Source organism: Nanorana parkeri, unplaced genomic scaffold, assembly GCF_000935625.1.
Source record: "Nanorana parkeri isolate BGI_ZX_2015 unplaced genomic scaffold, ASM93562v1 scaffold318, whole genome shotgun sequence".
In the NCBI taxonomy this organism is placed as follows: Eukaryota; Metazoa; Chordata; class Amphibia; order Anura; family Dicroglossidae; genus Nanorana; species Nanorana parkeri.
The window spans coordinates 1,383,082-1,393,551 of record NW_017306586.1 but is presented as its reverse complement, the minus strand read 5'-3'; the positions used below and the strand labels follow the sequence as shown (position 1 = coordinate 1,393,551).

At 38.3% G+C, this 10,470-nt stretch overlaps 1 protein-coding gene across 1 annotated transcript in view; it reads right to left on the bottom strand.

Moving 5' to 3' along the window:
* The window catches only part of TRHDE (thyrotropin releasing hormone degrading enzyme), a gene marked incomplete at its 3' end in the record, with an annotated part of 466,420 nt that overhangs the window by 29,542 nt on the left and 426,408 nt on the right, over positions 1–10,470 (bottom strand). Inside the window, exons 11-12 of the mRNA XM_018558056.1 lie at positions 5,286–5,419; positions 5,131–5,186 (exon numbers count right to left, since the gene is read on the bottom strand). Coding sequence (XP_018413558.1) covers positions 5,131–5,186; positions 5,286–5,419 — 190 coding nt within the window. The remainder of the gene's footprint in view (positions 1–5,130; positions 5,187–5,285; positions 5,420–10,470) is intronic.

Here is a 10,470-nt window from a genome sequence, read left to right as displayed (position 1 = left end):
GGGAGCTTAAGTGATTTTCACACTTAAATTGTGGATTATAACACGTGTGCAAAAAATGCTCTAGAAGTGAAAGGGTTAAATGTTATGTTGCAGACTGCATTTTCAAAATGACACACTGCATGCAACTTTTCAGCCCACAAATCCACATTTAAGTGTATATATTTGACATAAAAATAAAGAAATACTGTATTGCTTTTAAGCACTGGTAGGCTTAGGAGACAGGAGAAACAACAGGGAGCCTTTAATCCAAAAATCAACATTAACGTGTATATATTTTGCAGACCAAGAACACAAAAATATTGTCCATGGACAGTACTTAAGCACTGGTACTAGGCTGCATTTTGAACAGCAGGGACAACAAAAAGCTTTTAATTCAAAAATCAATACTAGATTATTCTACAGAAAAAAAAGACAGCTAAATATTGTACTGACTGCATATACAATAATTAAACATTTTTACTAGGCTGAATTTTGAATAGCATGAGCAACAGTCAGCTTTTAATCCAAAAAGCAATGTTAGAGTGTACTCATTTTTATAGATAAAAACAGAAAAACATGCAGATGGGAATTTATCACAACTGGAGAAGACAAAAACTGGAGCAGCTGTGCATGGCAACCAATCAGCTTCTCTTTTTCAATTTCAAATCCTAACTGAACAAACTAAAGGGAGAAGCTGATTGGTTGTCATGCACAGTTGCTCCAGTTCGTGTCTGCTCCAGTTTCGATAAATTATTTTAAAAAACTTGGCTGCATTTTGAACATTGACCATGCAAAAAAATTACAAATTTTTCAGCTGGGGCTCAGCTGTGGAAACATTACAGGGCAGTAGAGGCAGCACATGTTGGTAGGCCTGTAGTGGTGGAAGAAGCTGGTGTTTAGGTTAGTAAATCACCCCCAATGTGTCTGTTGGATAGAAAACTGTTTTTAAGCCAGTTTTCTATCCATGTACAGACTATGAAGGGAATTTATCAAAACTAAAGCAGACTGAATCTGGAGCAGTTGCCCATAGCAGCAAATCCGCTTCTATCTTTTATTTTCAAAGCTTAACTGAACAAGTTTAGACAAATCGCATGTGCAGGAGAACCCATCTGCCCTGAAACAGCTGATCGGTCCTGAAATGTCACTTCTCTCCGACTGCAATCTCACATTCCACCGCACTCACAAAGTCGGATAGAAGTGACATTTCAGGACCGATCATCTGTTTCAGGGCAGATCGGTTCTCCTGCACATGCGATTTGTGATGCCGATCTGCCCTAGAACAGCGAGGAAAGCGTTGGAATTCTTCTTCACCTTCTTCACTGGTCACACATTCTAACGTAGTCTCAAACTTTGATAGATCACATGCTTACCTGTAATCATTTAATCAGAGCAATAGATTATAATAGGGAACATTACAGTGTAATATTCCCCATTATAATCCACTTGTCTAATTACAAGAAAAAGCATGAAATAGCTGTACACAACTACTATCCCCCTGGCGCTCGGACTTACCCAGCCAGGGAGTTTCGATGTGTGCACTGCAGGGGGCGGGGCTTGTGACACATGCCTCCTGTGACTCACCTCCCCTCCCGCCGCCTGTTAGTATGGACGCGGCCGGGAGGGGAGGTGAGTCACAGGACCCGCCCCCTCACTGTGAAGCCCGTCGGCAGTGCGGGGCCCCGGTGTTCGAACACCGGGACCATGCACTGACATATATTGCAGGACCGGTCCGCACTGAGGCTGTGGGGTTGCCCAGGACCAGACCCCACTGGGCCCCCCCACAGCCTCAGGCCCCGGTGCCCCCAGAGCTGGGGTGCCACTGCTTACCACCCCAGCTCAGCAGGAAGTCTTCAAACCCCAAATTTTGTGTTGAACCCCATATATACTGCATATATCACTGCATATCATACTTGTATGATTATGTATGTGACAAATTAATAAATCTAAATCTAATATACAGTCGTAGCCAAAGATATTGGCACCCCTGCATTTCTGTCAGATAATGCACCACTTTGCGCAGAAAATTGTTGCAATTACAAATGTTTAGGCATTCTCAATTTTATTTCTTTGCTTAACGACTGTTGACATAAGAATATGGAATGAAGCTTGTTAAATTCCTTTTCAAAAGTACCCATTTTGCATATGTATAACGGTTTAAAAGCATGACCATCTTATAGTCATCCCACAGACCATAGCCTATGTGTGTGAAATTTACTAACAAGTATAATTTGCTATGGAATTTATACTTGTTCTTGTTATAGTAAAAAAGTAAAGTTTAAAAAATGAAAAATAAAACATTTAATTGCATAAAATAAATTAAAAGCCCCCCACCATCCCCCATTCACGACATACAGACTTATGCATGCACCTAGGATATTTGTAGGTTAACAGTGATTAGGAAACATATATAGTATATTGCAGTGCATGCTGGAGGAATAATTCTTGGACTATTAATTATGGTTGACTCTAAATTAATGAGCTGTTAAGGTTTATATAGTGTCACCTATAGACAATTTTGAATATCGTAAAATTCCACACAATTCTAAAGGCTTGACATATTTATGGTATCTATTAACTCAACATAGTCTTGTCTTATCGAATTTTAAAAAAAATTGAATTATTTAGTGTTTGTGTGCAACTAGGGGTCCCTGATTTAAATCGCAGCCAGATCACTATCTGCAAGAAGTTTGTTGCGGGTAAGGAGCAGGTTTTCCCTGTGCTTGTGTGGGTTTCCTCCCACACGCATAAGACAGGCTGGCTCCTGTCTAAAACTGGGTCCCTATCTCACATGCATACATACAAAGGCGTATGTATGCATGTGAGGTAGGGATCCTAGATTGTAAGCTCCTTGAGGCAGGGACTGATGTGAATGTGCGCTGTGTAAATTGTTGGTACTGTTAACTACCTGTAACAAATAAATGATTGGCTGCTATGGGCAACTGCTACAGTTTTTTTAATTACCCCTATATATTTACTCTCCCAAGCCAACACATTTTTACAGATTACCTGCTCAGCCAAGTTCTTAAATATCTTAAAAATATTTTTTCAAACTATTAGTATTAGTTGTTAAGATATCTATGAGAATCACTTTTTTATTTTGCATTTAAAAGTGAGCATATTGTGAGCTGTATTTTTCATGTTATGGGCACAGATGCTAAGTAATGTGTAAGTGTAACACTATCAAGTTTTATTTCCTCTCTGCAGATTACCGCACTTTTCTTGACAGAATTCTAATTTAACTTTCTCCTTAGAAGGCTGGCATCATCTACTTTTTGGACTAAAATATTTCACTTAAATAAAACATTATTTAAACATGTTGCTTTACACCGATTAGCACCCTGCTGCTGCCTCTTACCTTGTGACTTACTCCTTGTGACTTACTACAAGACTTACAGTCACAGTGATCACTTGGAGGAGACAAGATTAAGGAAATTATTCTTCCTGCCTGCAGAAGACACCCAACATCATTCTCCCAGATTGCACCTCTTGCCTAAGCATAGTCACTTGCCCGGAGCTTGAGAAATGCATTTTTTATAATAAAAGGTTCAAACAAAAATTCTGCGGTGAAGAAAGCAATTTTCACAGGAGCACAGGAAATTCCTATGCTCCTTGGCTTCATCTAGTGGAATGTCATGTGAATGGCATTCATCCAGCTCTACTGATGTGAATGTGCTGCATACATTGTCAGCACTATATACATTCCTGTGGTAACTAAATAAATAGATAACTAAACAAAATAATAAATATACACTGGGCAGAAGATTTATAAATCATTCCCCTAGTGTTATTAGAGAAAAAAAAATGCTGATTGATTCCGTGATCTGTCCCATTTATAATAACACTAAAATTATGGTGCAAAGTGAAGCTATTTGCGGAAAAATAAGCCTTTTTTAAGTGTATTTTTTAAGTGCAATGCAAACAAGTTTAATTGCCAAATGAGCAAAAATATTTTTTTTGGAAAAAGGCAAAATCCAGGTGTATAGAAAAAATTGCTTTTTTTCAGATATTGTAGGAAACAAACAAGAACACATCATGGCGTGCTGGAGCGTTAATAATATTTATTTAATTTATATTTAACTGTACTTCATAATTTTATTAAAATACCCACAATAAGCTTATTATTATCTTTACTAATGACTGAATATACACTTTGTTTGAATTTCTATTTTTAAACATGACTGCATTAGCCGCGCAATTGCGGTAGCGGCAACTCGGCCGAAATTTTATTACCGATTAACTGTTCCCGCACATGCACAGTGAGCTGATCACACATTCCACCGCTATCAAAGTGAGCCAGATTATGCTGGAATGTGTGACTGCATCACCAGTCACACATTCCAATGTAGTCACAAACTTTGATAAAACACCAGCCTGATTACATGTCTCGAGAGATCACAAATTTCTATACTGTCTGTTTAATTTAATTCAGTCACTGCCTATCTCTAAATGACATGTGATAATAGAGAGTCAATTGTGGTAAAACAAAGCTGCTTAGTGTCTGCAGTTATGTTAAAAAAGCTAAAATATGGTTATTCTTGGTGATAACAATACTATAACATCCCGTGAGACACTATATGCTATATTAACTTTTTAGAGCCATATGCCACAGGAAACCTCAAAGTGATGTGCCAAACCCCAGGTCACTAGCTCAGCTAACATCATAATGATATGATATATTTCAAATCATTTAACTATCTTCTTTGGTGACTGAAACAATAATTCTTGAGAAGTTCTGTTATATATGAAAACAATACAAGAACTGATGCATGAAGGTGCTTCTCTAGAAAAATGTATTATGGCATCCTGGTCATTTTTAAATCCGTTCATTAGCAAAAAGAAAAAGCTGTTGATCATTTATCTCAAGCATAAACCTGCTGAAAAATTGATCAAGCCTTTGCAACTACGGAAATGCCCTGAAGCTGCTATTGATCAGTAACGTGGTGAGTGCTACAGACGGCAGAAAGATGGTGACGTGAGAAACAAAAGAAGTGTTATGCATGGTGAGCCGAAAGAAAAATCATGCCTCTTCAAGTGTGAAACCCATCCACATAAATTGAACACCAAAGAGGGCCAGGCCTATTCTCCACTGAAGCTTTCACACAATAGTTGACAAGACTGCTCATTAAGTTGGACATCTGTAAGAAAACATACCTTGCCAGATTGAAAGCATCATCGATCAGTCCTGCTCGATTACTGACAGAAATGACCTATGAGAAAAATAGAACCATTTAGGATAGTAATGCCAGTAGGGAGTTTTAGATCAAAACAAATCCCTGCAAAACAAATTTATCGAGAACTTACAGTACCTCACAGTTCCTCATTAGCTGGTCGATCAGTAATCTCCAGTTCTTGACATCATAGTTAACCCTAAAGTAGCCAATTTGATCAATATTGCCCAGCACCCAGTTGCTTTCATCCAATGTGGCAATGCGGTGGTATTCTAAAAAGAAAGAGAGCTGTAATTTATTTTAAGTGCTTGAAACTGTTCTGTTTTCTAAACAATTAGCAAAAACATGTTACATTAAAAACAAAAATGAATGATAAACTGTATTTTATGCTTATTAAGATTACTAATTGTCTGAGGTAATTAGTCATTACAGATGAAATTTTCTCAGTCTAAATAACAGTGCATTTGAAATTATTTACACAGCAGCTGTTTCCATAATCAGCACAAACTACAAGTATAACACTGAAGGGCACAGAACTTTAATCTCAGCACATTCATGCCATAAACCTTTATCTAAAAAAAAAAATCTTTACATTTATGTTCATTCCTCAAAGTGCTTGTGTTTTTGCGGTTTGCACAAATATGTGTGTAAATCCACAATCAGTAATAATTTGAACATGTTAATGTAATTTCAAAAGTAATTCCCATATTTTTTAAAATCTTCAGCTCTAATAAAGTAATACTTAGTAATCCTGCCATGAAGCTCTTCACTCAGGCACCTACTGTCATTGGATGTCCATGCCTCCCAAAATGCTCATCTTAGTTGCCACCCTGTCACATGCTACTTTTTCTGGCATTTTCAGCTATTATCAGCATCAGGATGCCAGCCTTGAGTAATGGCATGCAACTGTCACTGAAGCATATGTAAGTAGGCAGACTGCAAAGAGGCAGCAGTAGATCAGCGGCAGTATAATGCCGCAAAGGCTAAAAAAAGACAAAACTATTTTATGAAAGAAAGAACTATGACACTTGTTAGTAATACAAAATGCTTAGTCAAAAAAATGTTACATCTAATTTACAGAAAGTGGTAAGCAGATAAGCAAGTGCAAACCAGTAATAAACGATTTGGAGATTATTATTATTATAATCAAAAGCACTTATTTTTCACCACCATTGCATATTATGTGAAGTTACTTACCTACCATGTGAAAGTAACATGCAATGCCAGCCACCTTTTTTTAAAGGGAGAGAATTTTTAGATGCTATTTCAGGGTGTTGGTGCTGTCCCAGTTACACTATGTCGCCAACAGGGAATCAAACAGCACCAAAGAAACTTTCTAAGGCTGGGCACACACCTTACAACCATCGCAAGACTTTTGTCTTGCGATGGTTGTAAGGTACTTAAAAAAACGTACGATCTGCCTATCTTGCATAGGCAGATTGTACTTGCGATGATCGCAAGCCACAGCCCCTGAGGGGCGGGCTTCCGATGACCGCAATGCCGAAAGGGCAGTGTGCGCTTGCGCACACCGGCCCGTAAGGCTGTTATCGTACGGACATGCCACAAACCCGCCGAACAGAGTACGATGCTCGGCGGGTTTTCGAACATGTCCGTAAGTTACCTTACAGTAGTAGAGGTCGCACGGCTTCCACACACCTTACGATAATCGTACGATCGCGGGATTTCCCGCGATTATCGTACGATTATCGTAAGGTGTGTGGGGACCTTAAGACTTCCACACAGTACAAAGATAAAGTGTTTTTATTGTTTTCTCTCTTTGTCCTCATAATTGCTGTCACTGGGATATGGAATGAAGGAAATGCTTTCCAACATGTAGACATTAACAAAAATCCTGAAATAAGTTCTAAACCTAATCTATCATAAACAAATCTGGAGTTTTATTTTAATGCATTTGCCCCTAGCATCAGTGCACGTTATGAGTAGTTAATTATGAAGCCACAGGGAGAGTATTCTCTTAACAGGCATAAGGAAGTTATGGTACTGGATTATGAAGGCTGAAATAAGCACACCACATTGTAAACTAGGAAGATCATATTTGATTGTAGGCTATAATAGGATTCTAATATTAACATTATCCATGACATTGATGTAGTTTCCTCCTTCACACTTAGACATAACCATGGAATAACCATATTTGTTTCTTATAAGTTTTACTACCTAGTGGGTTATTCACGAATGAGGCGAAGGATCCAGCCATAGCTTCGGCTGATCCTTCAGCTCGCTTCGGCCATCTGAGCCCTTTGGTTCAGTCGAACTGAAGGGCTGCAGTATGGGCAATCCACCCTGTTTTGTTTTTTTTGCCCGACACCTGCTAGAAGACTCTGGCAGGTCCCGGCCAATAGTAAACAGCCAATCTCACCGCTAGCTCCACCCAATTGTTTTTATTTTGCGGGCATCTATCAGATGGTTCCCTATGTGGCAGGCACTTGTCGCGTACGGTCGGGTCGGCATACGTCATTTTTTTTTCTTTTTTTCTTTCACATGAAAAGACCAAATACCACAGAACCATGCTAAGAACTAGATTGCCGTGATTTTTATTTTTTTTATATTCCTATTTTCTTACATTTTTAAAATAATTTTTCCAAATAATTTTCCCATTTAACTTTTTTCTATTCTGCTCGCTACCTCATAGGTACCGCTCGGCGGCATTTGGCTCTTTACTCACTGCCGTTCTGCCCCTATAAGAATAGGGGCGAATGGCAGCGAGTGAGCTTCAGCTCAGCCGATCCAGATGTTGGATCAGCTGAGTCGAACTCCTTTTGAACTTTGGCTCAGCCGAACAGAGCATGTTCGGCTGACCGAACGCAGCCAAAGGCAGCCGATGCACGGCTGATTTTAGCTGATGTACGGCTGAAATCAGCGGTGCAAGACTGAAGTGAGTAGTTGAACAGCGTTCGATTAACTTAACTTCGGCTCAGTTATACACTCAGCTGCCTTCAGCAGCTAAGTGAATAACCCCTAAATTTATTTTCAATACAATATAATGTAACTGTTACTCTGGACACCTGAAACATAATTTTTTGAGGAGTTATAAATGTCACAGCAGAACCATGATCCTTGTACCACAGCCACCATACAAAATATATGTGACCTCTTTTACCATTTCAAGGGAGTCCTGGGAGTATACTAGCTAAATTCTTCCTTTATAGAAGTGGTTCCCAAACACTAGGATGTGGCCTGCTGCTGGGCAGAGGCTTGTTGACTGCCGAGAGTACATAACTAGATTCCTTCAGACCTCCATCCCTAATGTTAAACTTGGTGGGTAAGGAGACTGTCCATAGGCTAACCCAGCCTTCAAAATTCGGGGATACTCAGTTGCAGGAAAAAAAAAACACTGCTGTCTTTGATCGATGTATTGGCATTAAGGGGTCACTGCTCTGCATTGAGCGCCAGGCACATGTTTGTTCATCTGCAGGTTATACAATAAAACAGCACAGGGCCAAATTGCAGTAGCCATAGTGACCAATCAGAATCCATGTCACATTAGGCTGACTTCAGTAACATAAATTTTGGTTGCTAAGGGTTACTGCACTTTTCTCCTTGCACAGTTCATAGTTCATTATGTTTAGTCTGTGGTCCTCCAGCTAGCAGTGGATGGATTTGGGTATGTACAGTGGGAGAGGGGGTGAGGTAATTCTGGGGTGTGCAGTGAGAGGGGTAAGGTAAATTGTGAGTGTGCAGTGAGAGGACAGTGAGACCTTTAAAATATATTACATATATTAATAAATAAGGTTTCACACTTGAGTTTAGTGTTACTTTTTGCCATTATGTCTATTTAAATTACAGTAACTCATATTTTCCGATTACTACAGTTTTAATACATTTAAAAAGATATTTTGCATTTCCATACTTTTATTTTATGAGTATAAACTTTTTTAATGTTGGGGCATGGAAAGTTTTGAAATAATTTATTGAGTTCTGGTCAAACTAAGGCTGAGAGCCAATGCTCTAGAGTTTCCAAGCAATGGCCTGACGTTATTGTAATTTGCAATGTTGCTGCCTCACTAGACTTGGCATTGGTTATGCTTACATGAAATACTGTTGATATTTTCCTTAATCCAGAAGACTGGTCTTACTTTGGCAAGTCATTACTTTATTACTACAGCTAAGAGTAGTGGGCACATAACTGTTTTGATTTTCGTTTTTTTCCACAAGCCAACCAGAATTTAGGGAAATTACTTCCTACCCATACCTTAGTCTAGCACCCTGGCCATTGAAGAGAGAAGATGTTCCCTGGTATACCTGGACATATTTGAAAAATTGATTACTGTATGGGTCCTCATTAGTTGGCTGCCAATACCTTTTAGATATATGTATGTTAATACCATAATTCCAAAGCTTTTTTTTTTTTTAAATCATAGTGAGCAAAAGTAAAAATGGTGACTTATTTTACATTTCCTAGCTATCTTCTGGATTGACAAGCAATTAGTGTCACACAAAGACCCATCTTTATAGTCTGATAGCTGGAAACTAAGCTTTATTGCCTAACTCCAGCCAATTTCATTTTTATGTCTTGAATAAAATGGGGAAACTTTTTTATTTCTGTGTTTGACCTCTTTGGGGAGATTTTTCCTTACTTCTTGTCCCTGCGTTATGGATACATTGAATCCTATGTGAGCACACACAATTAGTAGATTGCACACAGATAACATTACGATAAGAATTTGCTCCTTGTTGGTAAGCAGATTTATGACTATGAAATGTTCAACCTCCAGCAGCAAAATTTTTAGAATCCAGAATTAAGCCCAGTTGAAGAGTTGGATTTTACTACTATAATGTTTTGGGGACTGTTGAGTGTAACTAGCTACGGCTATTGCAGTGTTTCTATAAAAGGTAGACTTTTGGCACTAGAACATTACTGCTGCTTTAAAACCTCTGACAATAATTGCAGCCATATAAATAACACAAGCAATGCCAACAACTACAGTATATGTACTTTGAATATAACTTCTGATGTACTATATGCAAACAGTGTGTAGAATACTGTATACATTTTAAATGTAAATGTAAATGTTACACGTATGCTACACGTGCTTCTGTCAATTAAAAGTTCTAAGCAATATAATGCTGTTCAAGAGAATCAACAGAACAAAAATGATTTATATTCTCATTACTTTTCCACTTCTCTAATATATGGTTGCTGTCTTTGTCATACTCTGTGTGTTTCTGAGCATGACATAAACAGCCTCCCACATAATCTTGCTATGGAAACTATTTTCCATGTAAAGTAGCTGTCAATGAAAGAGAAACTCATCTAAAAATAAAAAAAATAAAGGTGAGCTAAAGTACATACATTTATATC